Source organism: Cebus imitator, unplaced genomic scaffold, assembly GCF_001604975.1.
Source record: "Cebus imitator isolate Cc_AM_T3 unplaced genomic scaffold, Cebus_imitator-1.0 Scaffold14, whole genome shotgun sequence".
Lineage (NCBI taxonomy): Eukaryota > Metazoa > Chordata > Mammalia > Primates > Cebidae > Cebus > Cebus imitator.
Genome location: NW_016107329.1, coordinates 7033863 through 7051477, shown reverse-complemented (window position 1 = coordinate 7051477; position 17615 = coordinate 7033863). Strand labels below are relative to the sequence as shown.

General features: G+C 38.7%; 1 protein-coding gene across 2 annotated transcripts in view; it reads right to left on the bottom strand.

The window, feature by feature from the left end:
* MYO16 (myosin XVI) overlaps positions 1-17615 on the bottom strand; it is a 603751-nt gene that overhangs the window by 524596 nt on the left and 61540 nt on the right. For both annotated transcript variants that reach the window (XM_037729044.1, XM_017501745.2), the window contains exon 2: positions 13003-13266. In XM_037729044.1, coding sequence (XP_037584972.1) covers positions 13003-13266 — 264 coding nt within the window. The remainder of the gene's footprint in view (positions 1-13002; positions 13267-17615) is intronic.

Here is a 17615-nt window from a genome sequence, read left to right as displayed (position 1 = left end):
TAAAATGGAGATATAAAAAAAGTATGATACTATATTTCTGTAAGTATGCTTACGAGTTGTGTAGCTGGACTGAAACAGACCCTCAGTAAACATTTGGCATTTTAAGTAGTAAATAAATAATATTGCTTTTGAAAGAAAGGAAGAAGAACGCGGAGGAACTGATGAGGGAAAGAAGATGGAGAAAACCCCAAAGCATAAAGTATACTTCTCCTGGCCTTTGAACATTCCCTTGACAGCAGGCAAAGAGCTCCACTAGAAAGACGGAAGAAAGAATTTCAAATGGCAAGGAATCTAAATCAACCTGCAGAGTTAATAGATTTTCTAACTATACCATCATAAATCAGTTTTGCTGTATGATGTTGTCTATAAAAACATGGTCTCTCAACTCAGAAAGCCCTGAGGCAGCAGTTTCTTCTTCTAGGGCTCCGTAGCCTCACCCACCAAGTAGGGTGCATGTCCGACCTACTACTTTCAATAGCATGTGTACCTACCACTTATGTTATTGAAAGGAGTAAGTCAAGTCATGCAAAGCTTGGACAGTACCAAGCATACCTGCAAAGCACCAGATAATAACATTAGCAGTTACTTTTAATGGAAACATATTGTGGACTAATTAGTAAGAAGTGATACTTGGGAGTGGCAATTCCAATAGAGGAATTAATTCCTTCTTAAATTGTCCCTATGTGCTTCCTCTCTTTAAGTCACCTGCTCACTCTATTTCTCTATCTCTGTCTCCCTTCATCTTCCCTTTTCTTTCATGTGGTGTAACTCAAATAGAGATGAATTAACAGCCTTAAAAGAAAATTTAGGACAGTTTTCCTTATAGAGGGAAAAAGAGTTGTTGAACACATTTTAGATGGATGTAGTATATTGAAATGACAAACTGCACACTAAAATATCACCAACTCCCGGAAGAGAACAATAAAAACATCAAAGACACTAACTTTACACTGACAAAAATACAACATTTATAAAGCAAAAAAAAAAAAAAAAATCCTGAATTACTTTTAAATGACATGCTATAAACTTAACATAAATAACAGCACAGATATGTTGTGCTTTGAAAAAGTATATTTGATTCTTTATGCTCAGTAAGCCAATAAAAGTACTTGGAAATAAGAGATAAAATTATTCATACAAATATACAATCTACAAGTTTAAACAACAATTTAAATGGAAGCTTTTTTACTTATGGCATTTTTTTTTAACTTTCTCAATTGCATAAACAAGTGCATTTGACTATTTCAATAGCTTAAAGATAAATGAAAATATGACCACTATGAAGTGAAAACTTTTTCTTATATGCATTTTTGTGAGAAGTAATACATATGCTAGAGGTGTTATGCTGTCTCTAAGAGATTACTTTCATTTGCAATCCAACTTTCTTAAATTGTAAGAAATTCATATTTTTCCCCTAGCACAGTGAGGAATATGAGTACTCACAAGGGTATTTCCAAGGTAGATGAGAAACTCAAGCGAAGTAATAAATGTATAGCCATTATTTTATACTTGGGTCAGCTCCAAGTACCAAATAAATATATCCTATTACAGGCTAAATGTTACTTTCTCCAAAAGATTCATATGTGGAAGCCCTAACCCACATGTGATAGTAATAGGAGTTGTAGCTTTTGGGAGGAAATTAGGTTTGATCAGTTTATGATCAGTGAAGTCCTGTGATAAGATTAGTGCTCTTAAAAGCAGAGAAGAGATATCAGAGCTTCCTCTTTTCCATGTGAGGACACAGCAAGGAGGTGGCTGTTAGCAAGCCAAGTGCCTTGATCTTAGACTTCCCAGTCTTCAGAACTGTGAGAAATAAATGTCTGCTGTTTAAGCCATTTAGTCTATGATATTTTGATATAGCAGCCTGAGCTGAACAGAAACCCTCTAGAGCCAAATATTTTAATTTTTACATTGCAATAATGCATTTGAAATTATAATAATGGTTAATATTCAAACTTTGATTGCATTCTAGGAGTCATTTAACTATTTCTTCATCATTTGATGCCAATGATGACTTTCACTATAGTCCATCATTTTTACTTCCCCTAGTAATGGAAGCTGTTCACTAAAAGGAATGAAATTATATTGATTGCCTTTCTGAAGCTATTTCCCTCCAATATCTTCAGAAATGTTTGTGTTATTCCTGTCGTAAAGCATAAACAACATCACGTGTAGGAAGGGTGTATACAGTTTGCTGTGTACACAGAGAAAGCATGTAAAACACATTGTGTGTGCATATGTGTATGTGCTTGTGTGTGATTATTTTTGTCTTCCTCCTGTTGTCCCTACCACTTTGAGTACCTTAACATGATCATGATGCCATGCAAAATGTGGGGCTTTTCTATCCAGTCTTTTCTCTCCTCTGACATTGAAAAAAGAAAGACATAAAAAAGCAATTTCTTAAGTAAAACACAACTCAAAGTTAATCATGTATTAATTTAAATTAAAAAATACTCTTTGCTTCTTTTGATTGAAAATCAGATCTGACTGCTTCCTTAGATTTTCGTCTTTGGACCAACATTCATAACATAAACAAACTGTTATACATAATACACTCATTCATTTACTACACTTAAAAATATGTGTTAAGAAACCCTTGCCAGGCATTTGTGGTTACCAATGGATTCTAATTATGTAACAAATAGTAACTGCCTATTGATAAGATTATATTACATTCCACCAAAATGGTGAAATAGTTTCAGGGAAGACAAATTAAGGACAGATGTATTCTAGAAACTATAGGAAATTTCAAGATAGGAAGTCCTATATGTTCTAAGAATAAGGACAAAGGAACAGAGAGGCCATGCCTAACCATTACTGAAACTTTTGAATCATATTTGATTCTTTTTTGTAGTTCTTATTTTTATATCTTTTTCTACAAAGTCTCATTTTAAAAAATACAGTATTTGCCTTGGTCCATTCATTCTCCCATTCTTGCATGTTCCCCTCTTTGCTTCACTTTCAGTTCATCTTCCACACCCTCACTCTTAGCCAAGGGCCATGGTTCTTTCACCGATTAGTAACAAAACCAGAAAGAGAATCACCACAGGTTCACACCACATCTGCTATTCCCTAGATCGGAGGTTCTCAGCTCTCTCTGTATACCATAGTCTTCTAGGCACTATTAAAAACTGTCCTGGGCCGGGCGCGGTGGCTCAAGCCTGTAATCCCAGCACTTTGGGAGGCCAAGGCAGGTGGATCACGAGGTCAAGAGACCGAGACCATCCTGGTCAACATGGTAAAACCCCGTCTCTACTAAAAAATACAAAAAATCAGCTGGGCATGGTGGCACTTGCCTGTAATCCCATCTACTCAGGAGGCTGAGGCAGGAGAATTGCCTGAACCCAGGAGGCGGAGGTTGCGGTGAGCCGAGATCACGCCATTGCACTTCAGCCTGGGTAACAAGAGTGAAACTCTGTCTCAAAAAAAATAAAAAAACTGTCCTGGACCCACATTGGACTGATTACTTCAGCATCTTTATGGGCAGGTCCTAAATCTGGAAATTAAAAACTAAAATCTTCCCAGGTGATTCTGTTATACAGCCAGGATTGAGAATGACTGCCAAAGGTCATCCCTGTTGAAGCCAAGCCCTTCCAGTGAGCACCTGACCTCATCACAGTGTGCATGTGCACTGGCTTGCTTCATGAATTGTCGTCTCTTTCTCTTGTGTCACCAGATTTTCCCTCTCACGTGAATTATTTTATTTTATTATTATTATTATCATTTTTAATTTTACTTCAAGTTCTGAAATACATGTGCAGAACATACAGGTTTGTTACATAGGTATACATATGCCATGGTGGTTTGCTACACCCATCAACCAGTCGTCTAGGTTTTAAGCCTCATGTGCATTAGGTATTTATCCTAATGCTCTCCCTCCCCTTACCCCCCCACACTCTGACAGACCTCATATGTGATGATTCCCCCACTGTGTCCGCATGTTTTTACTGTTCATCTCCCACTTACGAGTGAGGACATGCGGTGTGTGGTTTCCTGTTCCTGTATTAGTTTGCTGAGAATGATGGTTTTCAGCTTCATCCATGTACCTTAAAAGGACATGAACTCATTCTATTTTATGGCTGCATAGTATTCCATGGTGTATATGTACCATATTTAATATCCAGAATCCACAAGGAACTTAAGCAAGTTAACACTAAAAAAACAAACAACCCCATCAAAAAGTGGGTGAAGGATATGAACAGACACTTCTCAAAGACATTTATGTGGCAAACAAACAGGAAAAAAAGCTCATCATCACTGGTCATTAGAGAAATGCAAATGAGTTATTATTATCAGCACACACACTTGCTGTTAATTCTCCCATCATTAAAGAGAAGCTCTTAATGTCTTTTCTGTCTTCAGCAATCTTTCCATTTCTCTCCTCTTTACAGAAACCTCCTTTAAAGAGCTCTTTATGTTTTCTGTGTCTACTTTATATTTTCTATTTTCCTACTCTGTTTGAAACCTAATTCATTAAAATTTTTGCTTCCCAACAAGTCATGAAAACTAATCACCTCCATACGTTTAAATGCAATGGTTAATTCTCAGGCTCCCTTCTGCTTGATCAACAAAATTTTTTTCCTCCTTTAAACTTCTTATCTTGGCTCCCAGGAAAGCACTCTCCCTCATTTCTAGCCTTTCTTCCCAGTCATTCCTTGTGGTTGGACCTCGTTTTACCAAATTCTTAATATTGGAATTCCTTGGGACTCAGTTCTTAGACTTCTTATCATTTTACCTCAACTATTTCTCTAAGTCATTTTATCCACTTTTGAGGTTTTCAGTATCATCTATGCATATAGATGAGTTTTGAATTTACATCTCTAGTCAGGATGCCACCCCATCCTGTTCACAACTCCTAGAGGCACTCCCACTGTGGCCAATAGCACTTCATTCTTCTAGTTGTTGAGGCCCCAAAAGCTTGATGTTATCCTCAAATTCTCACTCCCTATGGTAGGGAAGATTTTGGCTGTCCTGATTCACCCTCTGGGGTTACACATATGACTACGCAACATGACCTGGAGAAAGGGATGTGTGGTTACTAAGGAGCATATGGTTACTAGTGAGCTGCCTCTGGAACAGAAGGTGAACCTGAATAGCCCAGGTAGCCCACTGCCATCACCTAGACCCCTAAAGGTGCAAGAGGAGGGTAGAAGATTCAGTCAGATGCAAGGATGGACAAAGAAACAGGCAAACTGAAGCACGGGAAGGAACACTGTCCCTGCCCCATATCCATCACTGCTGACCTTGGCGATGGAGGAGGGAGCTCTGATCCAAGGAAGGCAGATGCCCTCTGGAAACTAGAATTGTTGAACCAGTTCTGATGACACCTTGTTTTCATCTCACTGAAGACCATACTTGACCTCTGACCTACAGAACTGTAAGATAATACTTATGCTGTTCTCCACTACTGAATTTGTGATGATTTGTTTTGGTAGGAATAGAAAATTAATACACTCCCTATAGCCAGGTAATCAGCATTTCCCATTAGCTCTATCCTAAAAATAAATCCTAAAACTATTTCTCACCACACCCTTGCTCCACTTGGGTCCAAGCCACCATCATCTCTCGCCTAGCTTGCCATGAGAAACTAGCTTGCATAGTGTCACACCTACAACAGCTGCTTAGAAAGGACTAACTCAGATTTATGACATGAATATTTGGGAAACATAACTTACATAATAACTGTTTCTTGGCCTTTGTTTTAGTACTTTATTACTATGAATTTTCTTTTAACCCTAACCTAGACATTATTGTGTACTGTAGGTGTTTGGCATAAGAGATTTTAAAACGTTTCCAATACATTTTATAAAGCGTTTTTGAGACAGGGGCTTGCTCTGTCACATAGATTGGAGTGTGGGTCACCATCATGGCTCACTATAGTCTTAACCCCTGGACTCAAACAGCGTCGCACCTCAGCTTCTTGAGTAGCGGGGCATGCACCACTGTGTCCAGCTAATTTTAAAAAATATTTTTTAGAGATGGGGTCTTACAGTGTTGCCCAGGCTTGTTTCAAATTCCCGGCCTCAGGTGATTCTTCCACCTCTGCCTCCCAAAGTGTTAGGATTATAGGTGTGAGCCACTGCACCTGGCACCAATTAATTTTTGTGTTTTAATACATTTAAATCAACATAGGGCTTCAATTTAAAGACCTGCTTTCTAATTTAAGTTTGTTGTAACAACTACTGTGTGTTGAACAAGAACCGATCACTTTTGTCTTTTTTACTCCACGCTGCTGGAAGGTATATGGGCAGGAGGGAGCAATGACCCTAATGGGCATTTTCTCTACCTTTGATGTGCTCACAGGCTCACAGAGGAAATGGCCATTAAATGAACAGCTGTAGGTGAGAGGAGAATAATAAAGTGAAAGGTCAGAGTGCTCCAGACAGCTTTCCAGAGAATGCGATACAATGGCTGAATTTCAGTTCCTTCATGGGTAAAGTAAGAGGATCAGACCAAATGTTTGTAGGTACTTTCCAGCTCAAAATTCACTGTTACTGTCATTGCAGTTTAAGACAAAAAAAAAAAGCAGAACTTCTCAGAGTATTCCAGTTTAACTTAAAAAAGCCCACACAAAACCATGAAAAGAATGACTTGAGTCTTCTTACTCTACATAACTATTACTATATATAATGTGCTGTAGGTTTTCTTAGCTATAGATCCATAATCCCCATTTGAAAGTTTTCAAAGCATGTATATTACTGAATTTATTATTTTTCCAAACTGAGCAGGTTATAAACCATAAATAGGTCAGGGAAAGTTTTACCACTAAATGAGCTATCAAAATGATTTCAGAGCTTTTTGGATTTCAAATTGTGAATAATGAATTGTGAAGAATGCTTATTTTAGATTCATTCAAACACTGATTTGAGAACCAATTAAGGTAAATTGATTTATATCTGTTTCTTTGAATTACATCCAGAGCTGGAACATTTCTCTTATATTAGAACTTGGTAAAGTGGGTACTATATAGGAAAACAGAAAAACTCACACACGAGAATGTATGAAAAGTGAAAAATTTAACAATCTTGTAAAGACAATTGAGATTTGCATTGGGAAATCTTAGAAAAACGTGATACCACAAGCCAGACAACTTTATGGGAGAAAGAAATTGACTCCTGAGAGTCAGGGGAGGTGACATTATTGCGGCATCTATCTAAGCATTAGCTAAGGATTAATAAGTTTCACAATCCAAAATCATCATCAGGAAAAAAATTCACTGTAATCCCTGAACTCTGGGAGGCTGAGGCTGCAGGACTGCTCAAGCCCTGGAGTTGGAGACAAGCCTGGTCAAGACAGTGAGACCTTGTCTCTATAAAAATGTTTTAAATAGAAAAAACATCATTGATAAAGTGTTTCCCTAACAATTAGAATTGGACAAATTGAAAGAAACTCACTTGTATTTCTGATAGATAATTCTTTTAAAAAATATAATTTTGACAGAGTGATCCAAGATGGCTGAATAGGAACATCTCTGCAGTGCAGTTCCCAGGGAGAGCAGCACAGAGGGTGAGTGCTCACCGCATTTCCAAACAAGTTTTCACTGCCCACAGACCAGGAGATTCCCGGGACCAAAAGCACAACAAATTTTCAGCACGGCGGTTTCAGCCGGTGCCAGGTCAGCACACAGAAACTCACACAAGCCTGGGCTGCCTTTTCAGCTGACCCTGGAACTCCTGGGAGACAGAGCTGCCCATTCAACTGAAAGGGAGGGGGCTGAGACAGGGAGCCAGGGGATCTGGCTCGGCAGTTACCACCCACACAAAACAAGCAATTTGAAACGTTCTGGAATGAGAGTTTTGCAGCAAGTGCAGCTGGACCCAGGACTATCCAGCTTAGTGGGGGGAAGGGCGTCCCCCACTATCAAGGCAGTCTGCCAAGACCGAGGCACTTCACACAACAGAAGGGCAGAGCCTGCAGCAGCTCAGTAACGCCTCTGCTGGCAGACTGTGACTGGACTACTCCATGCGGGGCAGGGCATCTATTAAAAAGGGCAGCAGCACAACAGGACTTATAAATAAAGCCAACCTTCCTAGGACAGAGCACCTGGGAAAAGAGGCGGTTATGAGTTCAGCTGCAGCAGACAAAGGTACCTGCCCAGCAGCTCTGCATGGAACAGCGGAGCTCCCAGCACAGCACTTGAGCTCCTATAAGGGACAGACTGTCTCCTCAAGCAGTTCCCCAAACCCCATATACCAAAAGAGACACCTCATAAAGGGGAGCTCAGGCCAACATCTGGCGGGTACCCTTCTGGGACGATGATAGTAGAGGTAGAAACCTGTGGCAACCCTTGTTGTTCTGCAACCTCCGCAGGCAGTCCCCAAATGAGCAGAGTCTGGAGTGGACCTCTGGCAGTCCTGCAGCAGAGGAGCCTGACTGTTAGAAGGAAAACTAAGAAGCAGAAAGAAATAGCTTTAACATCAATGAAAAATATGTCCACTCAGAGATGCCATCCGAAAGTGACCTACTACAAAGACCACAGGTAGATAAAACCACTAAGATGGGAAGAAACCAGTGCAAAAAGGAGGAAAACACCAAAAACCAGAATGCCTTTCCTCCTACAAGGGAACATAACTCCTCACCAGCTAGGGATCAAAGATGGATGGAGAATGAATCAGATGAATTGACAGAAGCAGGATTCAGAAGGTGAGTAATAACACACTTCTCAGAGCTAAAAGAACATGTTCTAACCCAATGCAAAGAAACTAAGAACTTAGAACAAAGGTTAGATGAGATGCTAACTAGGATAAACAACTTAGAGAAGAATATAAAAGACTTGATGTAGCTGAAAAACACAAGAACTTTGTGAAGCATATACAAGTTTCAATAGCTGAATTGACCTAGCAGAAGAAAGGATATCAGAGATTGAAGATCAACTCAATGAAACAAAATAAGAAGGCAATTCTAGAGAAAAAAGAGTGAAAAGAAATAAACAAAGCCTCCAAGAAATATGGGATTATGTGAACAGGCCTAATCTACGTTTGATAGGTGTACCTGAATGTAACAGAGAGAGTGAGTCCAAGCTGGAAAACTCTCTTCAGGCTATTATCCAGGAGAACTTCCCCAACCTAGCAAGGCAGGCCAACATTCAAGTCCGGGAAATATAGAGAGCACCACAGATATTCCTCAAGAATAATGACCTACAAAGAGACTTAGACTCCCACACAATAATATTGGGAAACTTTAACACTCCACTGTCAATATTAGACAGATAAACAAGACAGAAAATTAACAAGGATATCCAGGAGTTGAACTCAGATCTGGACCAAGCGAACCTAATAGATCGACAGAAATCTCCATCCCAAATCCACAGAATATACATTCTTCTCAGCACCGCATGGCACCTATTCTAAAATTGACCACATAATTGGAAATAAATCACTCCTCTGCAAATGCAAAAAAATGGAAATGATAACAAACAGTCTCTCAGATCATAGTGCAATCAAATTAGAACTCAGAATTAAGAAACTAACTCAGAACTGCACAACTTCATGGAAACTGAAAAACTGGCTCCTGAATGTAAACTAGATAAACAATGAAATGAAGGCAGAAATAAAGATGTTCTTTGAAACCAACGAGAACGAAGACACAATGTACCAGAATTTCTGGGACACATTTAAAGAAGCGTCTAGAGGGAAATTTATAGCAATAAATGGCCATCAGAGAAGCGAGGAAAGATCTAAAATCAACACCCTATTGTCAAAATTGAAAAAGCTAGAGGAGCAAGATCAAAAAAACTCAAAACCTAGCAGAAGACAAGAAATAACTAAGATTAGAGCAGAACTGAAGGAGATAGAGACACAAAAAATCCTTCAAAAAATCAACAAATCCAGGAGCTGGTTTTTGAAAAGATCAACAAAATAGACAGACCACTAGATAGATTAATAAAAAAGAAAAGGGAGAAGAATCAAATAGATGCAATAAAAAACAATAAAGGTGATATCACCGCTGACTCCACAGAAATACAAATTACAATCAGAGACTACTACAAACAACTCTATGTACATAAACCAGTAAACCTGGAAGAAATGGATAAATTCCTGGACACTTGCACCCTTCCAAGCCTAAACCTTCAAGACCAATAACAAGGGCTGAAATTTAGGCAGCAATTAATAGCCTATCAACTAAAAACTGTCCAGGTCCAGACAGGTTCACAGCTGAACTCTACCAGAAGTACAAAGAGGAGCTGGTACCATTCCTTCTGAAACTATTCCTAACAATCCAAAAAGAGGGAATCCTTCCCAAATCATTTTATGAGACCAATATCATCCTGATACCAAAACCCAGCAGAGACTCAACACAAAAAGAAAACTTCAGGCCAATATCCATGATGAACACAGATGCAAAAATCTTCAATAAAATACTGGCAAACTGATTGCAACAGCACATCAAAAAGCTTATCCATCACGATCAAGTAGGCTTCATACTGGGGATGCAAGGCTGGTTCAACATACACAAGTCTATAAACATAATCCACCACATAAACAAAACCAAAGACATAAACCACATGATTATCTCAATAAATGCAGAGAAGACCTTCGAAAAATTTGACAGCCCTTTATGCCAAAAACTCTAAATAAACTAGGTATTGAAGGAACATATCTCAAAATAATAAAAGTTATTTATGACAGATCTACAGCCAATATCATACTGAATGAGCAAAAACTGGAAGCATTCCCTTTGAAATCTGGCACTAGACAAGAATGCCCTCTCTCACCATTCTTATTCAATATAGTATTGGAAGTTCTAGCCAGAGCAATCTGGCAAGAAAAAGAAATAAAGTGTATTCAATCAGGAAACGAGGAAGTCAAATCGTCTCTATTTGCAGATGACATGATTGTATATTTAGAAGAACCTATAATCTCACCCCAAAATCTCCTTAAACTGATAAGCAACTTCAGCAAAGTCTCAGGATACAAAATCAATGTGCAGAAATCACAAGCATTTCTATACACCAATAAGAGACTAACAGAGAGCCAAATCATGAGGGAACTCCAGTTCACAATTGCTACAAAGAGAATAAAATACCTAGGAATACAACTAGCAAAGGGCGTAAAGGACCTTTTCAAGGAGAACTACAAACTACTGTTCAATGAAATAAGAGAGGACACAAACAAATGGAGAAACATTCCATGCTCATGGTTAGGAAGAATCAATATCATGAAAATGGCCATACTGCCCAAAGTAATCTATAGATTCAATGCTATTCCCATCAAGTTACCAATGACCTTCTTCACAGAACTGGAAAAAACCACCCTAAACTTCATATGGAACCAAAAGAGAGCCCTCATAGCCAAGACAATCCTAAGCAAAAAGAACAAAGCCGGAGGCATCACGCTACCTAATTTCAAACTATACTACAAAGCTACCGTAAGCAAAATAGCATGGTACTGGTACCAAAATAGAGATCTAGACCAATGGAACAGAACAGAAGCCTTGGAGGCGATGCCATATGTCTACAACCATCTGATCTTTGACAAACCTAACAAAAAAAGCAATGGGGAAATGATTCCCTGTTTAATAAATGGTGTTGGTTAAACTGGCTAGCAGTGTGTAGAAAGCAGAAACTGGACGCCTTCCTGACACTTTACACTGAAATTAACTCCAGATGGATTAAAGACTTAAACATAAAATCTAACACCGTAAAAACCCTAGAAGAGAACCTAGGCAAAACCATTCAGGACATAGGCATTGGCAAGAACTTCATGACTAAAACAACAAAAGCATTGACAACAAAAGCCAAGATAGACAAATGGGACCTAATTAAACTCCAGAGCTTCTGTATAGCAAAAGAAACAATCATTAGAGTGAACTGGCAACCAACAGAATGGGAAAAAATTTTTGCAATCTACCCATCTGACAAAGGGCTAATATCCAAAATTTACAAAGAACTAAAACAGATTTAGAAGAAAAAAAACAAGCCCATCCAAAAGTGGGAGAAGGATATGAACAGACACTTTTCAAAAGAAGACATATATGAGGCCAAAAAACATATGAAAAAATGCTCATCATCACTGATTATTAGAGAAATGCAAATCAAAACCACATTGAGTTATCACCTCACACCAGTTACAATGGCAATCATTAAAAAATCTGGAGACAACAGATGCTGGAGAGGATGTGGAGAAATAGGAACACTTTTACGCTGTTGGTGGGAATGTAAACTAGTTCAACCATTGTGGAAGACAGTGTGGCGATTCCTCAAGGACCTAGAAATAGAAATTCCATTTGACCCAGCAATCCCATTACTGGGTATATACCCAAAGGATTATAAATCATTCTGTTATAAGGACACATGCACATGTATGTCATAGCAGCATTGTTTACAATAGCAAAGACCGGGAACCAACCCAAATGCCCATTGATGATAGACACATATACACCATGGGATACTATGCAGCCATAAGAAATGATGAGTTCGTGTCATTTGTAGGGACATGGATGAACCTGGAAACCATCATTCTCAGCAAACTGACACAAGAACAGAAAATCAAACACTGCATGTTCTCACTTATAGGTGGGTGTTGAACAATGAGGACACATGGACACAGGGAGGGGAGCATCACACATTGGGGTCTGTTGTGGGGGGGCCAAGGGAGGGACACCAGGGAGGGGGATGGGGAGATTAGGGAGGGATAACATGGGGAGAAATGCCAGATGTAGGTGACGGGGGAATGGAGGCAGCAAACCACATTGCCATGTGTGTACCTATGCAACAATTCTGCATGATCTGCACATGTACCCCATAACCTAAAGTACAATAATTTAAAAAATACAATTTCATCACAATTTTTATATATATTTTTTCCATATTACTAGGAGGCAGGACTTTTAACGATGTTCTTTGGAAAGACCTTTTTTTCTTGAATAATTCAAACCATTAAAAGAGAGCAGCCTCCAATATTTAAAACTTTTCTGCCCAATCGCTCTATCAAAAAACAACAAACCAACAAAAATCAATCATGAAAAACCACATCAGAAAATGGGTTCTTCGTTCTTATGTACCTTCTTTGTCATTGTGGTGGATAATGGCGTCCTGTATCATGTCCGCGAGGTTGAAGTGAACTTTCGGATTCTTTGCATGTTTCAGCCTTTTCAGGAACCCCTCCTGCTTCTGAAAAGCCTTCTCACGCTCATAGTAGGCTTTGATTTGCTCGCAGCGCATGCGCTTCACCAGACGCTGCCGCTGGCCAAGGGGAAGGGATTCCAGCAAGCACTGGTCGATTTCCATCTCATGGGATCGGAAAACGTTACATAGCTGAAAGCAACCTGGAAGAAATGCAAGGGGAGCGTCACCAGAACTGTTAATATAACCACTATCAGTGTGCACCACAACACACTTGATTTTATATTGCCCATTGCACAGGTCATAAACCCAACAATTCTCCTTGCACTTGATATGCAAATCCAAAGTGTTTTTATGGATTAGGGGAAGACAGTTTGTGTGTTTCTCAAGATTCTGTGGTAATAAAACAAATGGTAGAATTAGACATGCATATGTAGTTAAGCTCAACACAATTTCTAACCACCTGTCCCTTCCTATTTCTTTCAATCCATACCAAAAGCCTCCAGATTTCACCGTTGTGTCAAGTTCCTTCTGTCTAGTTGAATAATACTAACTTGCATGTTAAATGTTGGCATAAAGTCATTCCAACTATGCCTAATCATGACTTTGTTAATTTAATGCAATGCAACATATAAGCTCCCAGGTATGATGGCTCAAGCCTATAATTCCAGTGTTTTGAGAGGTTGAGACTGAAGGATCACTTAAAACCAGAGGCTTAAGACTCGCCTGGGCAACATGGGAAGGCCCCATCTCTGAAAAAAAAAATGTTTTAAGTTAGCTAGGCGTGGTAGCATGTGGCTGTAGTCCCAGCTACTTGGGAGACTGAGGTCGGGATCGCATAAGCCCAGGAGTTTTAAGGTTTCAGTGAGCTAGGATTGGACCACTGTACTACAGAGTCTGGGTGACAGAATGAGGAGGCAAGAAGAATATATGTGCTATCAACTCCTCTATGATATAGTGGTCATTTTTCACCAATTTATTGTTAGACTCTTTTTCTCATAATCAGTGAAATTCATTTCCAAGAAACCTGCGGTTAAGCATAAAGCCTGAGGGTTGGCACAGAGATATTTCTAAAAATCGTGCAGAGAATTTTGGCTGCTGCGGTCTTTGTTTTATTTATATAGTGATTAACAAACTGAATTTCCATTTCTGAAACTTAAAATATTCACTTTGTTTCAAAAGGCTACTTGCTATAAACACCAAAGCACCTGTAATGGAATTGTACAAACCCTTACATTTGTCACCAGGTTAAAATTTTACTATTGGCAGAAAATCAATGTTAAGGCATTAAAAATTCTAGAAGCTGGCTTGCAAACAGATTCAGATGTGTTTATACATTCTTAAGATATTTATGATATAAAGTCCCAAGGAGGTTAAAGTAACCATGCATGTACAAAATGTGGTTGACCATGTGCCATATCCGAGATCATATACTAAGGGCATAGTTCATCTTCAGCAAGATGCCATGTTCCTTTGAAGGAACAAGAAGTCAGGACAACACTATTTCTACTTCTGTTTCTTGTGACACTTTGTAAGTCTTTTTTATTCTCACAGGCCCCAGGTGCACCAGCATAACCATCCCTGTTTAGCGCAGAAAGTAAACTAAGTCGAGAGAGGCTGTGACTTGTCTAAGATTAAAGAGACAATTAGATAAACAGACTAAAAAATGCTCCATAAAGGAGAAACAAACCAAAGCGCTGTGATTCTCTAATGCTAGGTATTGAATATATAAGTGTTTTTATGTAAGATGTAGGAAGAAAAAGAAGCCGTGTTGGGGGATTTGTGTTCATTTATTTGCATTGACAAAAGCTATACATGCGAGTATCATATGTTTTCATAACACTCTTCAAAAGTATTTGTGAAAGTGATGTGAGAAGTATCAGCTAGCTATACACAAAATGTTCCCTTTCCCGTGACCTAAATGCAAATAGACAACAGCGGTTCTGAAATGATGACAAAGTGCTCTGGAGTACACTTACTTTATAAAAGCTGTGATCACTGCCACAAACAGATTGTGTGAGAGAGCTCATTAATAAAGAAGCGTAAATGTCTTTTGTTTCACATCTGTTTAGAAAACTACAGAGGGTTTGATTGATTGACTTTGATGCTAGTGACACTTTGACTTCTGTGACTTTCCTGGCCTGTCATTAAATGCCCAGGGGATCAACAGGGCCAAAAACAAACAACCAACCACAAAAAAACAAAACAAAACAAAAAAAACACCTAAAAAATTAAAGCAAATAACATCACGGAGTGCCGTGTGCTGATTAGCCAGCAGTTGATGGATGAGGATCATCTAATAAACACAGCAGTCCTCTAGTTTGTAACTCTTAAGAAGGGTCTCTTGGTGAAATTTTCAATTAACTCTTAAGGAATCCATGGCGACAGATCATAATTCATTGAGTTAACCCTTACAGGCTATCAAGAGGGAATGTACAGGGTGGCTCTTAAATTAATTTTCTCATTTTACTTTATGATTTGGAAAACTCAAAGTCCATGATTGTTAAATTTCAAATTCATTCATGTCTCAAATCTTGATTTTTAGTATAATTTTGTTTAATAATTCCCCAAGTTTTGATCTAAAACATTAGTTTATAAATTGTTTCTTTTATACTCTGAAAATTTATTGGGCATTTTGACTTTATTCTAATCTAATTACAAGTGGGCCAGCTGTGTCATGCATGTACATGTCAATGAATCTATAAAACATATGATATGACCAGTTTATCTCAAAAACAATTAAAGAAAGAATCTATAAGACAACACAGGGATTTAGGGGATCGTGGCTGATGGGAGGCAGGACTAGATTGCAGCTCTGGACAGAACAGCATGTGGAGGCTTGCCTTGTGAATTTTAGCTCCAGACAAACTTCAAGAAGAAACCAGCAATCGCAAGAGGAACCCCAGACCCCCTGAAGGAAGTGAACTGCTCCTGCAGGACCTGGGAGACGCCTCAAATACAATGAATGCCCAACTGCCGAAGTGGGAAAGAGAGACCCTTCTCTCCTGAACACACTCTCTCCCAACTGGAGACACTTAAAGTCTGTTTGCAGAAGTTTCTGACTTTACCTGGAGCTGAGTCAAAGTTTCTGACTTTACCTGAGCTGACTTTACTTGACTGGGTTGCCAAGCAGCCCATTCCTGCCAGGCATCACAGGGAACAACTGGGAGGGTGGCCAGAGGAGCAGGGGGTAAAACTCCACAGGGAGAAGGAATTCTCTAGCTGAACTTTGTAACAATTTGAACGGGATAAGAAGCCTCCTGGCCAGAACTCAAGACAGGGTGTGAATTAGGCATGTAGACTTCACAGGCAGGGAAAGAAGTAAAGCCCTTTTCTCTTGCACTAAAGCCCTATTATATATATGTATATAATTACATAAATTATATATATATATTTAATTTCCATCTCTTGAAAAAAAAAGTGTACGAATACTTATTTATTCAATTACAATTACAATACTCTCAACTTCCCATTCGAATAAAGGAGAGCATCCGATCTCTGTTCTGGGGCATCATGCATTGTAGGGTGTGGAAATGCCGATGCCCTCAGCTGTGCGGCAGGCTCAGTGGGACCTGGAGTTCTGGGGCCCCTGGGCCATTTACCTCTGGCCACAAAAGCCATTGTCCATTTACCCCCAACTGCTATAGAAATACTATTTTCAGCCAGGCCCGGTGACTCATGCCTCTAATCCCAGCCATTTGGGAGGCCCAGATGGGTGGATCATGAGGTCAGGAGTTCAAGACCAGCCTGGCCAACACGGTGAAACACTGTCTCTACTAAAAATATAAAAATAATAATTAAATAAATAAGAATTATTCTGTTGTACAGCTACCAGAAATGCACCATATCATGTAGAATAAAAACCTTCTTGTGGCCATGGTACACTCAGCGTTCAAGATTTTTAAGCAAATCTCTGTGATTGCTAAAGAGGCAAAACGTTACTGAGAGCACAGAAAATTTGATCTAAGTACATTTATAAAAACTTGTAGACAGTTTGCAAAAAGCACATTCTTTTTCAAGAATTCATAGATGATATATGGTCTTAACTATGTTTTAGGCCATAAAGCAAAGCAAATCTCAATAAATTCTGAGGAACCAAAATTACACAGGCATTTTCCTAACATAATTGAAAATGGAATGTCAACTACAGAAATGAAACCATACCTCCCCATATGTTCAGAAACTTATAAAGCCAATTCTACATAAAGCATGCTTCAGAGAAAAAAGAATCACAGAAATAATAAATCTTTAGATCAAACCATTGATGAAAGAAAATCCATCATAGTTTTGTGGATAAAAGTAAAGTCCTTCATAGAAATAAATTAATAACCTTAATTACATTTTAGAAAAGAATATAAAGTCAATAGCAAAGCATCTGGCACATGAAGTTAGAAAGGAACACACACACACACAAAAGCTGAAACAAAAAAGAAAGAAGAAAATAAAAGGATGCTATGAATTAATAGAAATAAAACAAGAAAAGAGCAAAGGTGAAGAAAGACATGAGAAACTGACAACTTCTAGAACGATTTAACTTACAAAAAATGACTCA